General features: G+C 39.9%; 1 protein-coding gene and 1 long non-coding RNA gene across 2 annotated transcripts; one reads left to right on the top strand and one right to left on the bottom strand.

Annotated features, from left to right (window-relative positions):
* Window positions 1–1974: 1974 nt before the first annotated feature.
* Window positions 1975–3271, top strand: LOC121841389. The gene is made up of 2 exons (XR_006080392.1): window positions 1975–2314; window positions 2822–3271. It is a non-coding gene; the product is annotated as an uncharacterized LOC121841389 (long non-coding RNA).
* Window positions 3272–5115: 1844 nt separating this feature from the next.
* Window positions 5116–15172, bottom strand: LOC112228559 (GTPase Era, mitochondrial). Its single transcript, XM_024393971.2, has 10 exons — window positions 14914–15172; window positions 14330–14551; window positions 14052–14179; window positions 11128–11174; window positions 10922–11036; window positions 10656–10739; window positions 10145–10468; window positions 9754–9972; window positions 8863–8943; window positions 5116–5672 (listed from the first exon to the last, which is right to left on the bottom strand). The coding sequence occupies exons 1-8, from the start codon at window positions 15020–15022 to the stop codon at window positions 9904–9906; spliced, it is 1098 nt and encodes a 365-aa protein (XP_024249739.1). The 5' UTR covers window positions 15023–15172; the 3' UTR covers window positions 5116–5672; window positions 8863–8943; window positions 9754–9903.
* Window positions 15173–19482: the final 4310 nt, after the last annotated feature.

Genomic DNA, 19482 nt, shown 5'->3' with positions numbered 1-19482 from the left:
CAGGTGAAAACAATGAACAAAATGAAAGACAGGGCTACGTTCCAAAACACAAAGAAACAGAGCTACGTTCAAGAACAAAGAAAAAGAACACAAGGTTGACTAAGAAAAGAAAAGCAGAACCTTACCATTTAAAAAAAATTCTACATTGTAGAATAATAGTGAAGACATCACAACTATGAAATAACACATATGGAATCATGTAGTAACCAAAAAAGTATTAAACAAATCAAAATATATGTTATATTTGAGATTCTTCAAAGTAGCCACCCTTTGCCTTGATGACAGGTTTGCACACTCTTGACATTTTCTCAACCAGCTTCAGCTGGAATGCTTTTCAATTAATAGGTGTGCCTTGTTAAAAGTTAATTGTGAAATTTCTTTCCTTCTTAATGCGTTGTGTTATGACAAGGTAGGGGTGCTATACAGAAGATAGCCCTATTTGGTAAAATACCAAGTCCATATTATGGCAAGAACAGCTTAACTAAACAGAGAAACAACAGTCAATCATTACTTTAAGACATGAAGGTCATTAAATCCGGAAAATTTCAAGAACTTTGAACGTTTTTTCAAGTGCAGTCGCAAAAACCATCAAGCGCTATAATGAAACTGGCTCTCATGAGGACCGCCACAGGAAAGGAAGACCCCCAGTTACCTCTGCTGCAGAGGATAAGTTCATTAGAGTTACCTGCACCTCAGAAATTGCGGCCCAAATAAATGCTTCACAGAGTTCAAGTAACAGACACATCTCAACATCAACTGTTCAGAGGAGGCTGCGTGAATCAGGCCTTCATGATCAAATTTCTGCAAAGAAACCACTACTAAAGGACACCAATACGAAGAAGAGACTTACTTGGGCCATGAAACATGAGCAATGGACATTAGAACGGTGGAAATCTGTCCTTTGGTCTGATGAATCCAAAGTTTAGATTTTTGGTTCCAACCGCTGTGTCTTTGTGAATGGATGATCTCCGCATGTGGGGTTCCCACCGTGAAGCACGGAGGAGGAGGTGTGATGGTGCTTTGCTGATGACACTGTCAGTGATTTATTTTGAATTCAAGGCACACTTAACCAGCATGGATACCACAGCATTCTGCAGTGATACGCCATCCCATCTGGTTTGAGTTTGTTGGGACTATCATTTGTTTTTCAACAGGACAATGGTCCAAAATACACTGTATAATTGCTATTTGACCAAGGAGAGTGATGGAGTGCTGAATCAGATGACCTGGCCACCACAGTCATCCGACCTCAACCCAATTGAGATCGTTTGGGATGAGTTGGACAGCATAGTGAAGAAAAAGGAGACAACAAGTGCTCAGCATATGTGGGAATTCCTTCAAGACTGTTGGAAAAGCATTCCTCATGAAGCTGTCATTGTAAATAAGAATTTGTTCTTAACTGATTTGCCTAGTTAAATAAAGGTTAAATAAAATAAAGCATTAAAAGCTGTTTGAGAGAATGCCAAGAGTGTGCAAAGCTGTCATCAAGGCAAAGGGTGGCTACTTTGAAGAATCTAAAATATACAATATATTTTGATTTGTTTAACACTTTTTTGTTACTACATGATTCCATATGTGTTATTTCATAGTTTTGATGTCTTCACTATTATTCTACAATGTAGAAAATAGTAAATATAATGAAAAACCCTGAAATTAGTAGGTGTGTCCAAACACATTTTTGAAAGATTTAAGACAGAAATTATTTCAGTTGGCTGTTTCTTAGGATGTCCACTTAATGTTTAATTATTCAGTGACTTCAATAATCAGTTCAGTGGAGGTCATGTTTGAACATTAGGCAATGTTTGCTTGGGTGAGTTTGAATGTTGACAAAAGAGACAGACAATTTGTTAAACAAAACACCTTTTAAAATGGAAGCTGGAAATAAATCTGCCAAAATAAGGCCAAAAAACTGGAGAAAAATATTTCTTAAGAAAAACTTGCTTTGAAATGGGTGTGTACGGGGTAATGGGGGGGTGTCAGACGAGATGTCAAACACCTGATGTTGCAAAACTGTTTGGGGTCTGATTAGAAGGGGTGGGGCACATCATTAGATCAGAGGCAAACAGGACAAGACCCAGAGCATGATAGATAAGGGGGCCACAGCTCTGATGTCATTACCATATGCAAATGAACTGGTGGCCTTAAAGGAGACCTTTGCGAGCTGTCATGAGTCTGTGAACAATGTGGTGGTGTTGGAGATGTGCTGGCTGTTGTAAGTAAACCAGAGCAGCGTGGTAATAGAAAACAACCAATGCCCTTAATTAACACTTTTTTCTTCAAGAGAGAGTACAATGCAGACAGACCAGACATGGAGGTGAGGTGAACATTTAAAGGCCCACTATGTGAAATGTACAGACGTTTTGATCACTTAACCCAGTCACGCTAAACCTCTGAAGTTGTCAATTGGGCTTCATTTGAAGGGGATAATTAGGGGAGAGAGCTGATGTTTAGTGGTTTAGAGAAAGTCCTCTATTAAGATGCTCTGCAAGTGGTTTCTTTTAGTTAACTACAAGCAATTACAAAAAGAAAACTCATGTACATGGTATCGGTATATAATGCAATGTGGGACCTGAACTTGGTTCGTCTTGCAATAGGACTTCAATAGATTTGATTAAGAAATTGATGTGGATCATGTGTGAATTTGTTGTCTGAGAAAATATCATTCTGTAATATAACATGCATATTGTATTCATTCCTTGGGTGGTTGACTTCTCAGAATATGTTATAACACATTGATAACATATTGACTCAACCCTGTTTCTGTACATATTTGTTTGTGTATTTATTTGATATGTAATATCCATAATTCTCTCCCCAACAGGTTTATTCATTTAGGCAATGTCATCATGGGACATTGTTCGTTAGTCTTGTACCCTGGACAGGATATCATCATATACTGTAAGTTCGTTATGGTGACACTACAGTATAGATGATGTACTATCCAGGGTCTCATTCCCCCTCCGGATACTATCACCACACACACAAGCTGTTGACGGTTGGAAGCTAGACGGTGGCAATCTAACCGTTACCATTACTGAGTTTTAGCAATGGTAAGGGTTCTATTGACACCTCTCAATGTCATCTGGAGTTGCATTAAAGGGTAACTTAAAACTGGTGGACTGGTCTCATCTTCCTTGCAAGAAGTCGCATTTGATTACAACACCTTAGTGATACCAAGAGCCAAAGTTGTGTTTAAGAGCTGATTTTGATATTGTACGATGTTTGTTGACTTGTGAAATAATGTTTAAAAATAAAAACCAAAGAATGACTATCAATATCTTGGTGTACATCTCACTCTGAATGTTAAATACTGTACCAAGGTTACCACCTCAATGCATTGACAGGTTACACATATGAAATTGTATGAAAGCATACATATTATTATTCTGTTTTTTATTTATAATTTCATATACTCCTTGCAGTGTACATCTTTTTAAAAGCAGTTGGTTTGTCTAATTGAAGATTACCTCTAGTATTCTGCACTAAACATACGGTTGTTAGGAGTGTAACTGCCAGTGTAATCAATGGAGAGCAGCTGTTTCTGTAGACAGAGAGAACTGAGACAGCCCTCTCTCCCCCCTCTTCTTCTCACAGTCTCACTCTCTCTTCATTGAGACACCCCAGCCCTCCCTCTCTTTATCAGCTCTCTATCTTTGGCATTGCTTTAGGCCACAGGGCACACACTTGTTTTTCATCAAGATAGCCTGGATAGTGACAGCCCATAGAGCAAACTTACAGGGAGGGGGAGAAATGAACCAAATTACCATTATCTGACTGATTTTACCAGCAGGTTAGCGCTCTATTTTACCTGCAGGTTAGCGCTCTATTTTACCTGCAGGTTAGCGCTCCATTTTACCTGCAGGTTAGCGCTCTATTTTACCAGCAGGTTAGCGCTCTATTTTACCAGCAGGTTAGCGCTCTATTTTACCAGTAGGTTAGCGCTCTATTTTATCTGCAGGTTAGCGCTCTATTTGATCTGCAGGTTAGCACTCTATTTTATCTGCAGGTTAGCACTCTATTTTATCTGCAGGTTAGCACTCTATTTTATCTGCAGGTTTAGCACTCTATTTTACCAGCAGGTTAGCACTCTATTTTACCAGCAGGTTAGCACTCTATTTTACCTGCAGGTTAGCACTCTATTTTACCTGCAGGTTAGTACTCTATTTTACCTGCAGGTTAGTACTCTATTTTACCTGCAGGTTAGTACTCTATTTTACCTGCAGGTTAGTACTCCATTTTACCAGCAGGTTACTGCTCCATTTTACCAGCAGGTTAGCGCTCTATTTTATCTGCAGGTTAGCGCTCCATTTTACCAGCAGGTTAGCACTCTATTTTACCAGCAGGTTAGCACTCTATTTTACCAGCAGGTTAGCACTCTATTTTACCAGCAGGTTAGCACTCTATTTTACCAGCAGGTTAGCACTCTATTTTACCTGCAGGTTAGCACTCTATTTTACCTGCAGGTTAGCACTCTATTTTACCTGCAGGTTAGCACTCTATTTTACCTGCAGGTTAGCACTCTATTTTACCTGCAGGTTAGCACTCTATTTTACCTGCAGGTTAGCACTCTATTTTACCTGCAGGTTAGCACTCTATTTTACCTGCAGGTTAGCACTCTATTTTACCTGCAGGTTAGCACTCTATTTTACCTGCAGGTTAGCACTCTATTTTACCTGCAGGTTAGCACTCTATTTTACCTGCAGGTTAGCGCTCCATTTTACTACCAGCAGGTTAGCACTCAATTTTGAATTCCATTAAAAAGAAACAATTCAGTCCTCAGGGGTTTTGCTTTGAGAGAGAGAATAAGAAGGAAAGATAGAAAGAGAGCTAGCGAGGAAAAAGATGAAATCAAGGCTTGAGGGGACAGCAATGCTATTGTCAGCTGACAGAAAGAGAGAAGAGTGAGAGGAGAGAGACAGGGGGTGGATAGCACAACAGGGACATTCAACAGACAGAACGTGACTGTGCTACTCCCAGTTCAATCATCACAGGGCCAGGTGAGGCAGAGGTCTACTGCCAATGGGAAGGTTCTGGTAGCCTAAAATAAAACAAAAATCTTTTCACAGTTCTCCTCAACACACACACACCAAAATATATCCATTCAAATAACAGAGGTGAGAGGTAAAAAATATAATTACAAGATAATATGTTACAGAAGCTCTGAAAGACAAAGTGGAAAATATATGCAAAAATATACACAAGTCATCCTTTACTCAAGAGCAATGCTTATGCAAGAATACAGTATGATGACCCTTGAGAGAAGTGACTGTAGAAAAGGCTGAGAACAAGTTCAAGGGGAGAGAGCTGTCACTCTGTGTTTCCATTAACTCTCAATAGCTGACTCATGATGAGCACTCACAAGCTCTCAGCAGCACAGTTCAGCTGTAGGTCTGTCCACAGTCAAGCAATAGAAAGCAGTCAGATCTTTCACTGAGTATAGTGTCCAAAGAATCCGTAGAGTTCAACAATGTTAATTTCCAACACACTAGGCCACCATAATACTGTGTTTGCCCCAGATGATCACAATACTCTGTTTCCCATAATCCTCTTCAATTCTTCAGCTTCACTGAGAGCCTCAGCTTGACCTCCCTGAGGAACACAGTGCTAAGGTCCTCTCCAGCCTCTCTGGCAATCCTGGCAACCATCTGACCAGCCTGGCCAATCACCATTTCCTGTCACCGGGAGAAATAAAAAAACAGAGAAAAGGAAATACATTATATTAATATGAGCATGCATTTCAATATAATGCCAATGTTTTAAGTCCACAAGAGGACCCCAGTTACTACAGCAGATAAGAAGAATTTATACTGTAATACTCACTCGGTCCTAACAAACAAATATACAGTAAATCAATGACTTTCAACTCTGTCATCATTCACTTAACTGAATGAAAACTAGAGAGTAGTCTGGTGCAGGGATCAAGTTTACATCACTGAGCACTGCTGCACCACTGCAGATATAGACTAACATTCATCCAGTCTGTCTGACATGAAAAAAGTATGGTTTAAAAAGGAGTATGCTCAAATATTTACAAGTTATTACAGGCTAAAGAACTCCAGTGATAGTGACTTGAAGCTAAAGAGTCTGAAAAAACAGTTAATCTACACATGTAATCATCAGTCAGAGGACACATAGCTGAGCAGCTTCATCTCTTAAACATTAGGGGGAAATGGTTGTGACAGGATACAGATCAGAGTTGGGGTCAATTCCATTTCAATTCAGTCAATTCAGGATGCACATTGAAATTCCTATTCCAATTTCCCTTGTTGCTCGGAACTGAAATTTAACTGAACTTTACTTCCTAACTGAAGAGAAATGGAATTGACTCCAAACCTGACAGAGATGTCATGTAAAAGCAAGCTGTAGAATCACTATGGGAATGTGATGTAAGGGGGAGGGGAAGAAGTCAAAAACAGCCGGTTCAGATGAACTATCTGTCGACACATCGACAGGCCTGTGTGAAAGGCCACACACACAGAGCATGGAACCACTATCCGTCTGCGAGAAAGTTCCAGTTGCTTCTCTCCTTCTTGTCTTTATGGCTTCTCACTGATGGCTTCTCACATGTTCATTAGTAACTGGGTAGTTAGGTTGGTGGGGGTGTCATTGACATGTTTCACAACAGGGGACATATACAGCATCATCTGTAATTATTGGGACAGTGAAGTATTTTTTCTTCTTTTGGCTCTGTACTCCAAACAATGATTATGAAGTTAAAGGGCAGACTGTCATCTTTTATTTGAGTTTTTTTCCCCATCCATATATTTTAATCCATACCGTATATAAATTACACCACTTCTTGTACATAGTCCCCGCATTTTATGGGAGCAAAAGTATTGGAACAAATTCACTTACAGTTGAAGTCGGAAGTTTACATACACTTAGGTTGGAGTCATTAAAACTAGTTTTTCAACCACTCCACAAATTTGTTGTTAACAAACTATAGTTTTTGCAAGTCGGTTAGGACATCTACTTTATGCATGACACAAGTAATGTTTTCAACAATTGTTTACAGACAGATTATTTAACTTATAATTCACTGTATCACAATTCCAGTGGGTCAGATGTTTACGTAGACTAAGTTGACTGTGCCTTTAAACAGCTTGGAAAATTCCAGAAAATTATGTTATGGCTTTAGAAGCTTCTGATAGGCTAATTGACATAATTTGAGTCAATTGGAGGTGTACCTGTGGATGTATTTCAAGGCCTACCTTTAAACTCAGTGCCTCTTTTCTTGTCATCGTGGGAAAATCAAAAGAATTCAGCCAAGACCTCAGAAAAAAAATTGTAGACCTCTACAAGTCTGGTTCATCCTTGGGAGCAATTTCCAAACGCCTGAATGTACCACGTTCATCTGTACAAACAATAGTATGCAAGTATACACACCATGGGACCACACAGCCGTCAAACCGCTCAGTAAGGAGAAGCATTCTGTCTCCTAGAGATGAACGTACTTTGGTGTGAAAAGTGCAAATCAATCCCAGAACAACAGCAAAGGATCTTGTGAAGATGCTGGAGGAAACAGGTACAAAAGTCTCTATATCCACAGTACAACGAGTCCCATATCGACATAACCTGAAAGGCCGCTCAGCAAGGAAGAAGCCACTGCTCCAAAACCGCCATAAAAAAGACAGACTACAGTTTGCAACTGCACATGGAGACAAGGGTTGTACTTTTTGGAGAAATGTCCTCTGGTCCGATGAAACAAAAATAGAACTGTTTGGCCATAATGACCATCACTTTGTTTGGAGGAAAAAGGGGAGGCTTGCATGCCGAAGAACACCATCCCAACCGTGAAGAATGGGGGTGGCAGCATCATGTTGTGTGGGTGCTTTGCTACAGGAGGGACTGATGCACTTCACAAAATAGATGGCATGATGAGGAAGGACAATTATGTGGATTTATTGAAGCAACATCTCAAGACATAAAGCTTGGTCTCAAATGGGTCTTCCAAACGGACAATGACCCCAAGCATACTTCCAAAGTTGTGGCAAAATAGCTACCAAATACTAATTGAGTGTATGTAAACTTCTGACTCACTGGGAATGTGATGAAAGTAATAAAAGCTGAAATAAATTATTATTTCTACTATTATTACGCCATTTCACATTCTTCAAATAAAGTGGTGATCCTAACTGACCTAATACAGGGAATTTTTACTAGGATTTTAATGTCAGGAATTGTGAAAAACTGAGTTTAAATGTATTTGGCTAATGTCTATGTAAACCTCCGACTTCAACTGTACATGTGTATTAAAGTAGTAAAAAGTTAGGTATTTGTTCCCATATACATAGCACGCAATGACTCTACACATTTGTTGGATGCATTTGCTCTTTGTTTTGGTTGTGTTTCAGATTAGTTTGTGCCCAATAGAAATGAATGGTAATTCATGTATTGTGTCATTTTGAAGTCATGCTACCATGATTACGGATAATCCTGAATGAATTGTGAATAATGATGAGTGAGAAAGCACAAATATTGTACCCCCAAGACATGCTAACCTCTCACCATGACAATTAACAGAGGATGTTAGCATTTTTTGGGGGGGGTTATGAAATTTGAGCATCTGTAACTTTCTCACTCATCATTATTCACCTAACTTTTTACTACTTTAATAAGTAGTAGTAAATACTTTTGCTCCCCTAAAATCGGAGGACTATGTACAAAAAGTGCTGTAATTTCTAAATGGTTCACCCGATATGAATGAAAACACTTTAACCTTATAATCATTGTTTGAGTTCAAATCCAAAATGTTCATGTATAAAAAAATTTTTTTTAAATGCTTCACTGTCCCAATAATTACAGAGGGCACTGTATCTAAATCAACATTCAAAATAGTACTGAAAAATGCAACACACTTACCATGTGACTTTCTTTCTTCACATACAGTTTTACTGCTATATCCAGCTCTCCATTCCCCCTGTCGTGCCACAAGTCAATCGACTGCAATTGAGAGCAAAAATAGTTTATATAAGTTCAATGGTAGTACTACTGTGAGTATTTCTCTATATGTGCTACAATGTTTATGTCTGGCACATAATCATCATATATTAGGGACTAAAGTGTAAATCATTGTGATTGGACACTGGAGCTACAATACATCTCAAGCTGGGATAGGAGATAGCTCTTGACAGTTAAAATGGTTGACATGCACACGCACTACATCTGCATGTGGCTATATGAGTGCAGTGTATTGTCTGGCTGGGATAGGAGATAGCTCTTGATTTAATTTGCAAACAAATTCATTACAAATCCTACAATGTGATTTTCTGGATTTTTTTTTCTCGTCATATTTTTTTGTCTGTCATAGTTGAAGTGTACCTATGATGAAAATTACAGGCCTCTCTCATCTTTTTAAGTGGGAGAACTTGCACAATTGGTGGATGACTAAATAATTTTTTGCCCCACTGTACATATGAGATGAGTAAACAAAGTGGCATAGTTTAAAGTGGCTAGTGATACATGTATTACATAAAGATGCAGTAGATGATATAGAGTACAGTATATACATATACATATGAGATGAGTAATGTAGGGTATGTAAACATTATATTAAGTAGCATTGTTTAAAGTGGCTAGTGATATATTTTCCATCAATTTCCATCAATTCCCATTATTAAAGTGGCTGGAGTTGAGTCAGTGTGTTGGCAGCAGCCACTTAATGTTAGTGGTGGCTGTTTAATAGTCTGATGGCCTTGAGATAGAAGCTGTTTTTCAGTCTCTCGGTCCCTGCTTTGATACACCTGTACTGACCTCGCATTCTGGATGATAGCGGGGTGAACAGGCAGTGGCTCGGGTGGTTGTTGTCCTTAATGATCTTTATAGCCTTCATGTGACATCGGGTGGTATAGGTGTCCTGGGGGGCAGGTAGTTTTCTCTCTGACAGTGTTGGTGCAGACCTCCTCAGGAGTCAGTCAGAACGTCACTGTGGTATTGCCAAGAACCAGGCTTTGACCCTACTACTAGGTACCTCTGTAGGACAGACAGACATGATGTCAATAGCAATATTAGTTGTCACACATCAACATAGACGCAATTGCTTTCCATGGGTTTTAAAGAACTTAAATTATTCCACAATGAGTGTACTTGTCTACTTGGTATCAGATTTGCTTCTAGTCCGTATATGAGCATAAGCTACCATCACCTTCAGTGTCTCCACATCCTCTCTATCCACAGCAGAGAGCATGAAGACATCTTTGAAGTGGGCCCTGCCCTGTTGGGTCTTCAGAGCTCTCAGCTGCTCCTTACTCAGCCCTGACTGGGCCTCAGTGCCCTCATGAGGAGCCACATCACCACCTGGCTCGCCCTCATCTCCAGACCCTGGTGTCCTGGTCTCCCTGTCCGTCCTCCTCTCAGCCCAGGGGGGCTTGATCACACTGCGGACCTGCAGCTTCCGCCCATTCACCACTCCACATGTCAGATCTGCTGTCATCTCCAACAACCTGCTCTTGCTCTTCAGCGAGTCAACCTGTGCCATACACACAGTAGAGGGTTCATGTAACAATTCATATGTAGTAGATAGTTCCTAGTATATTACATGCTAATAATGCATTATATCATATGACAACCACAATCTCACCTCAGTGCATAGTTAAGATGAGGCCATGGAGAGAGGATGAGGTTTGCATGTGTCTGCTATATAAATAGAGAAGTACCTTATTGAGAACTAGGACTGCTGGGACATCTGGGTACTGGGTCAGGCATTTCAGGACCTCAAAGTCTAGCTTGTTGCAGGCCCACTTGTCCGACACATCCACATTTATCACCACGGAAGAGATAACAACAAGAAGAGGACATAAACACAATGCAGTGCATTGTCATTTGCCCAAAAATATTTTATTTCAAAGGAATTGCAAAATGTGTGGGGCCACATATTGTTTAAAAAGCATAGACTAGACTGTCTGAAAAGCAATAGCCTTACAGCAATCATCTGTGTGCCCGAAAGGTTGCAAAAAGTGAAGAATCGTGCAGTACCAAGGTCAGCTTCCTTGACTGTATTCCAAGGATCCTCGAGGAGAGACTTCTCCAGCTGGTGCCTGTGGAGAAGATAAATAGCCCGTTGGAGATTTGCCTATTTCATTTTATGCACTGCAATACCACAGTAATGAAACCGGTGTAACAAATCACCTCTTGACTTTTGATGGTGTAGTGAGTCCAGGAGTGTCCAGTAAAATCTAGAGAGAGAATGTATAAGTATACATGTACATTTGAAGTCGGAAGTTCACATACACCTCAGCCAAATACATTTAAACTCAGTTTTTCACAATTCCTGACATTTTATCCTAGTAGAATGTCCCTATCTTAGGTCAGTTAGGATCACCACTTTGTTTTAAGAATGTGAAATGTCAGAATAATAGTAGAGAGAATGATTTATTTCAGCTTTTATTTCTTTCATCACATTCCCAGTGTGTCAATGTTTAACATACACTCAATTAATATTTGGTAACATTGCCTTTAAATTGTTTAACTTGGGTCAAACATTTCAGGTAGCCTTCCACAAGCTTCCCACAATAATTTGGGTGAATTTTGGCCCATTCCTCCTGACAGAGCTGGTGTAACTGAGTCAGATTTGTAGGCCTCCTTGCTTGTGCAAGCTTTTTCAGTTCTGCCCACAAATGTTCTATAGGATTGAGGTCAGTGCTTTGTGATGGCCCTCCAATAACTTTACTTTGTTGTCCTTAAGCCATTTTGCCACAACTTTGGAAGTATGCTTGGGGTCATTGTCCATTTGGAAGACTCATTTGCGACAAAGCTTTAACTTCCTGACTGATGTCTTGAGATGTTGCTTCAATATATCCACGTAATTGTCCTCCCTCATGATGCCATCTATTTTGTGAAGTGCATCAGACTCTCCTGCAGCAAAGCACCCCCACAACATGATGCTGCCACCCCCGTGCTTCACGGTTGGGATGGTGTTCTTCGGCTTGCAAGCTTCCCCCTTTTTCCTCCAAACATAACGATGGTCTTTATAGCCATTATGGCCATTTTTTGTTTCATCAGACCAGAGGACGTTCCTCCAAAAAGTACAATCTTTGTTCCCATGTGCAGTTGCACACCGTAGTCTGCCTTTTTTATGGCGGTTTTGCAGCAGTGGCTTCTTACTTCAAATATTTAATTTTCATGAAATCACAAGTGCAATATAGCTTGTTGTTAATCCACCTGGCGTGTCAGATTTCAAAAAAGCTTTACGGTGAAAGCAAACCATGCGATTATGTGAGGACAGCTCTCAGGAGACAAAACATTACAAACAGCTAGCAGCAAAGTAGATTGGTCACGAAAGTCAGAAAAGCAATAACATTAATCGCTTTCCTTTGATGATCTTTGTATGTTTGTACTCACAAGACTCCCAGTTACACAATAAATGTTTGTTTTGTTCCATAAAGATTCTCTTTATATCCAAAAACCTCCATTTGGTTGGCGCGTTTTGTTTAGTAATCCACAGGCTCGTGCAGGTCACGACGGGCAGATGAAAATTCCAAATAGTATCCGTGAAGTTCGTAGAAACATGTCAAACGTTTTTGTAATCAATCCTCATGTTGTTTTTACAGTAAATCGATAATTTACTGTTAGTAATCGATAATATTTCAATCGGACGGTAAACTTTTCAATACAAGAGAGAAAGAAAAGGTCTCTCTGGGATAGGCGGGACGCTTGTGTCCCACTTGGTCAATAGCCAGGAAAAATGTAGAGCGCCAAATTCAAATAAAATACGATAAAAATCAAACTTTCATTAAATCACACATGTAAGATACCAAATTAAAGCTACACTCGTTGTGAATCCAGCCAACATGTCAGATTTCAAAAAGGCTTTTCGGCGAAAGCATAAGATGCTATTATCTGATGATAGCACAACAGTAAACAAAGAGAGAATAGCATATTTCAACCCTGCAGGCGCTACACAAAACGCAGAAATAAAATATAAATCATGCCTTACCTTTGACGAGCTTCTTTTGTTTGCACTCCAATGTCCCATTAACATCACAAATGGTCCTTTTGTTCGATTAATTCCGTCGATATATATCCAAAATGTCCATTTATTTGGCGCGGTTGATCCAGAAAAACACAGCTTCCAATGTGCTTCCTATGTGTCACTACAAAATATCTCAAAAGTTCCCTGTAAACTTTGCCAAAACATTTCAAACTACTTTTGTAATACAACTTTAGGTATTTTTAAACGTTAATAATCGATCAAATTGTAGACGGGACTATCTGTGTTCAATACAGGAAGACAACAAACTAACGCTCCCTTTCTGGTCTTGCGCAACTATCAAACAGTACACATAACGTGACACTCATTCAAGATGGCCGTACTTCTTCATTACACAAAGTAATAACCTCAACCAATTTCTAAAGACTGGTGACATCCAGTGGAAGCGGTAGGAACTGCAAACAAGTCCCTTAGAAATCTAGTTTCCCAATGAAAACTATTGAATAGACAGTGACCTCAAAACAAAACAAAATATGAATGGTTTGTCCTCGGGGTTTTGCCTGCTACATAAGTTCTGTTATACTCACAGACATGATTCAAACCGTTTTAGAAACTTCAGAGTGTTTTCCATCCCAATCTACTAATAATATGCATATCTTATATTCTGGGGGTGAGTAGCAGGGAGTTGAAATTGGGCACGCTATTTATCCAAAAGTGAAAATGCTGCCCCCTATCCCGAAGAAGTGACTCCAACCTAAGTGTATGTAAACTTCCGATTTCAACTGTATAAGTGTGGTTATGTAATAAATAGAAATGTTGTATATTGGACAGATACATTATGTACAGTAACACAGCACTGATAAAATAATGAACAATTGCCAAATGTCTGCTATGCCTCTGAGAGGTGATTCTCACTTGTGTCATCTACTGTGAGAACACCGAGGGCACGGGACCGTGTGGTATGCACTTTCTTGGAAACAACAAATACCTATAAGAGATCATGTTCAAAGAAACTGGTGTTAATGGAAAATAAACTCCAGGCTGACTGATGCCATGATGTTTACAGCTTAAACTGAAGAAACTGGCCAGTACAATAAAGTGAACTACCTATAAAGTGAACTACCTTTCTGCCAAGCAGTTGGTTGGACAGTGTGGACTTCCCAGAATTTGGGGAACCAATAATGGCCACTCTTAAAACATTTGATTTCTCTGGTTGATCTGGATCCTTCACCAGCCATGATATTTGCTTAGCTGAAACAAGAGTTTAGGGGTTGACATCAGAAATATGAGTAAAATATGAGGTACATAAAACAGATCTACAGAATTCAGGGACATAATAATATTCATACTATAGTTTGCACATTCAGTGCGCAGCATTTACATACAGAGCAACTGTACTACCATGCCCGGAGGTAACCCTCTTTTGTTTTCCGAGGCAGCAGCAGACGTTGTGATTACCGCTGTCGGGCGGAACTGAGGCTGGATCGTGATAAAGACTGTCATCTGTCTCTGCCGCTTTGCCTTTCGCCAGTCTGCCCAAAAACGCATCCGATGTAATAAAACAGGCGGGGGTGAAGCGAAAACCCTGTCCATTATTGGTCCCTGGACAACGGGCAGCCCATCCTAAACCAAAGCAACAGAAAGAGACATCGAGAAAATCATCATCACTGCGTATCCCTGCCAGGTAACGGCTGTGCCTAGTTTACAATGTCGCAGGAATCAGATAAAAAAATATATTATAATTATAGCTAAATTAAATCTATGTAACCTGACATCAATGGAGTTATTTCCTCAACATGAAATAAATAGCTAGCTGGATAAGGCATGGCTGTCAAGAAAATCTCATTATTGCAGAACGATTCCATTTAATGTATTATTTCAGACAAAATAAAATATATTTCTGGTTGGTGGAAAGGCTATTACATTTATATGATCGCTTATTAATTTGAGAGAAAGCTAAGCAGATAAGGTAGAAGATGACTGACCCGTTCGGAGAAACTGTGACACATTTAACAGTGGCGCAGATATGTTGAAAGCAACTCTCGGAAAATATACAGATTTTCGGAAAATCGAGATGCTCACACGGAAAGCCATTTTTGATATAAACGTATCTTGCCGAGTTATCGATGAAATTCCAACATATTTCGGTGACACAATCCGAAACGCAAGGTTACTTCATGGCATGATTGTTTACGTTCATATTGCACTTAGGGGGGCAGCCATGATGGATAAACAAAAGAGTGGTTTTGTCTGTTGAAGAGGTTCTGCTTGGTTGTTGTGGCGAGCTATTGGCTTTACCGCCCCCTAGCGAACAAGAGGAGGAAACGCCATTGCTCTTTATTGCTTGACTTCTGATGCCATCTTCTGTCAAATACTCTCTCAGTCTCAACCCCAATGGAACCACTGAATGTTGGATCACATTATAGAAAACCATATAATGTAGAAATATGTAATCAATAGCTGACACATCACAAACAATTTAAAGCTGTCTTCAGTTTGAGAGGGATGTTAAAACTGTAAAGTGCTGCACCTGAGAAGGAGCAACTACCAGCTCTCTGCATTACATCCATGATAAATAATGTGTCTTCTAAGCCATTGCTATTGGCCATAATAGCAATCTCTTTGCTGCTTATCTCTGGCAAATGTATTTATTTTTTATTTAACCATTATTTAACTAGGCAAGTCAGTAAAGAACCAATTCTTATTTACAAGCACGGCCTACCAAAAGGCAAAAGACCTCCTATAGGACAAAACACACATCACGACAAGAGAGACAACACAAACACTACATAAAGAGAGACCTAAGACAACAACGTAGCAAGGCAGCAACACATGACAACACAGCATGGTAGCAACACAACATGACAACAACACGGTAGCAAAACAACATGGTAGCAGCACAAAACATGGTACAAACATTGTTAATACTCAACTGAAAGTAAATTAACTTGAGCTTTTGTTTATGAAATAGGCCTATGGATCATCACACTGAGAAAAATGGCTTAATAATGTACATGAAAAATAAGCAACAGACAAGTCTGCCATTACAGATTGTCAGTCCCCGTAGGCTATTTTACGTACCCCTTGGCGCTGACTTGTTTATCCCCGGGGGTACCCACATGCACCACAGTTATGGAAAACACTGCAGTCGAAACGCCCTGGGCTTTAGCAACATGTTATCCCGAGGAATACGCAGCAACGATGCCTAAATGTCCTTACTTACTAATTCACAACAACAACTTGACAAAAATTGGATTTGATTATACATAAGTCTGCTCTAAGGTTAATTTAAGGATAAGGGAGTGCATATGTAGTTGATCGATTGATTTGTTCTATTTTATTATGTTGTTTTCAGTCTCCTTCCTCGCAAGTAAAGCAAGAGAGAGCAGATGTTTTCCTCATAGTCCATCAAATATGCCGTCTGCTTGTTAGTCTTCCAGGACTCCCTCAGGATGTAACAAACACCTCCACTGGGGAGGATGATGTAGGATATCAGGTAGCTCACAATCTGTCGTCATCCAACTCTAAAAGTTGTGCAGAAAAAGAGGGAGCAACAAAAACATAGCCTTTAGCAGACACTCACTGTGGAATAGACTTTCAGTGGAACTAGAAACTGAAGGATATTTGAGGATCAGTATGTTGGAACTGAGCTCTCTTTCACGAGCTTTCAAAAACTCACTCACGCACGCACGCACGCGCACACACACACACACACACACACACACACACACACACACACACACACACACACACACACACACACACACACACACACACACACACATTTATTCAAGGCCTTTGCTCCCTCAGGGCTTTCCACACATGGCCATTTCACGTGGGAGTGCATCAGAGTTCTTTCTATGACTGCATTAACATTGGCCTTCAAAAAGGGAAAGGGCTCTCTCCAAAAAGAACAAAATGGCTGTGCCTGCAAACCATTTAATCATAAATTATTGTAGAGCCCATGTTGCCATTTAAAGTGCCCCTGTCAAGTGGAAATGGAATACTGTCATAGAAGATCTCTTCTCTGATCTGGTTCATTTCCAATTCATTCTATTCTCTATCTTGCATCTGTGATGTTTGATAGCAGTAATGTTTCTTAATTGTCAGTAACAATGAAGCCAGTAACATCCCCCAAAACATACAGTGAATTCCATTCCTCTTGCTCATCTATGTTGACTCCAGGCAGAAAGTAACTCCTGTCACGTCAAATTTACCCAGCATCTCCTATAGCAGTCAGACTAACTAGATGTGCCTTAACAGGCAGCTGCTAGAGTGATGCTGTCAACCTTGCTGCTGGCGAGGAATAACAAAGTTTATGAAATAATAAGCATGAGACATGAGCACGTCAAGAGATAGCTGTGGGAGAAGGCAGGCAGGGTTTGCCAATGCAACCGAGCATTCACCAATCCATTACAGATGATTGCAGTCAGTAACACAATACAGCAGCTGCACAGCTGCCACATCCTCTATAAGGCCTTCATCAAAATGCTTTTTAAGAAACACCCACCAGGTCACAAAGATTCTCTGATTGTAAAGTCCCTCTGACTAACTTTTTTCTCTCTCTCCAATGACAATCTAGACTTGCAATCAATATGACTTGTCTGTAAAGTGGATCGATTATGCCTCCCTTTGAAATCATCAATCATGTCGGCGGTGAATTTAAAAAGCGTAATTAGGTACAGCTTTCCTAAACATCCTGTATTGACATTATTCTGGGGCAGGAGAAAAGACACCATTCTGCGTCATTAACTTTGTATTATGGCCTGATGTGCCCACTGCTGTGCTGTTACTTTCCCATCCCCAGATGAAGTCACTGTGATTGGGCTTTCAGACAGAGCTCTCCCCCTGCCCCCCTCACTTCATGTTGGGATTTGGGTGCAGTAACACTTGCAGGCCAGGCAAGATATGTCTTGGGTCATTGTAATGGTCTGGTCGGGATGATAACCAAGTAATTTCCATGTATTATAAAATGACATATGATGTCTCAATCAGTTACAGTTGAAGTCGGAAGATTACATACACCTGAGCCAGATACATTTAAACTCCGTGTTTCACATTTGCTGACATTTAATCCTAGTAAACATTCCCTGTCTTAGGTCAGTTAGGATCACCACTTTATTTTAAAAATGTGAAATGTCAGAATAATAGTAGAGAGAATGATTTATTTCAGCTTTTATTTCTTTCATCACATTCTCAGTGGGTCAGAAGTTTACATGCACTCAATTAGTATTTGGTAGCATTGCCTTTAAATTGTTTAACTTGGGTCAAATGTTTCAGGTAGTCTTCCACAAGCTTCCCACAATAAGTTGGGTGAACTTTGGCCCATTCCTCCTGACTGAGCTGGTGTAACTGAGTCAGGTTTATAGGCCTCCTTGCTCGCACACGCTTTTTAATTTCTGCCCACAAATTTTCTATGGGATTGAGGTCAGAGCTTTGTGATGGCCACTCCAATACCTTGACTTTGTTGTCCTTAAGCCATTTTGCCACAACTTTGGAAGTATGCTTGGGGTCATTGTCCATTTGGAAGACCCATTTGCGACCAAGCTTTAACTTCCTCACTGATGTTTTGAGATGTTGCTTCAATATATCCACATAATTGTCCTCCCTCATGATGCCATCTATTTTGTGAAGTGCACCAGTCCCTCCTGCAGCAAAGCACCCCCACAACACAACATCACATTTGGGATGGTGTTCTTCGGCTTGCAAGCTTCCCCCTTTTTCCTCCAAACATAATGATGCCAAACAGTTCTATTTTCATTTCATCAGACCAGAGGACATTTCTCGAAAAAGTACAATCTTTGTCCCCATGTGCAGTTGCAAACCATAGTCTGGCTTTTTTATGGCGGTTTTGGAGCAGTGGCTTCTTCCGAGCTGAGCGGCCTTTCAGATTATGTCGATATAGGACTCGTTTTACTATGGATATAGATACTTTTGTACCTGTTTCCTCCAGCATCTTCACAAGGTCCTTTTCTGTTGTTCTGGGATTGATTTGCACTTTTCGCACCAAAGTACGTTCTTCTCTAGGAGACAGAACGTGTCTCCTTCCTGAGCGGTATGACGGCTGTGTGGCCCCGTGGTGTTTATACTTGTGTACTATTATTGTTTGTACAGATGAACGTGGTACCTCCAATTGACTCAAATGATGTTAATTAGCCTATCAGAAGCTTCTAAAGGCATGACATCATTTTCTGGAATTTTCCATGTTGTTTAAAGGCACAGTCAACTTAGTGTATGTAAACTTCTGACCCACTGGAATTGTGATACCGTAAATTATAAGTGAAATAATCTGTCTGTAAACAATTGATGGAAAAAGTACTTGTGTCATGCACAAAGTAGATGTCCTAACCGACTTGCCAAAACTATAGTTTGTTAACAAGAAAGTTGTGGAGTGGTTGAAAAACGAGTTTTAATGACTCCAACCTAAATGTATGTAAACTTCCGTCTTCAACTGTATATCATATTATCATTCATGGTACAGTAGTATTGCAGATTCAAATCACCATTTTAAGATTTTTTAAAACTTTGCCTACCTGTTTGTAACTTGTTTTGTA

Source organism: Oncorhynchus tshawytscha, linkage group LG30 (genome assembly GCF_018296145.1).
Source record: "Oncorhynchus tshawytscha isolate Ot180627B linkage group LG30, Otsh_v2.0, whole genome shotgun sequence".
Taxonomy (NCBI): domain Eukaryota; kingdom Metazoa; phylum Chordata; class Actinopteri; order Salmoniformes; family Salmonidae; genus Oncorhynchus; species Oncorhynchus tshawytscha.
This window is presented reverse-complemented; position numbering and strand designations above follow the sequence as displayed.

Coding starts and splice junctions, on each gene's coding strand:
- LOC112228559 (XM_024393971.2), bottom strand. CDS start 15,022: ATGGCTTTCCGTGTGAGCATCTCGATTTTCCGAAAATCTGTATATTTT. Junction 11,175..14,051: donor ACCAACTGCTTGGCAGAAAG/GTAGTTCACTTT, acceptor TTCTCTCTCTAG/ATTTTACTGGACACTCCTGG. Junction 11,037..11,127: donor ACACCATCAAAAGTCAAGAG/GTGATTTGTTAC, acceptor TCTTCTCCACAG/GCACCAGCTGGAGAAGTCTC.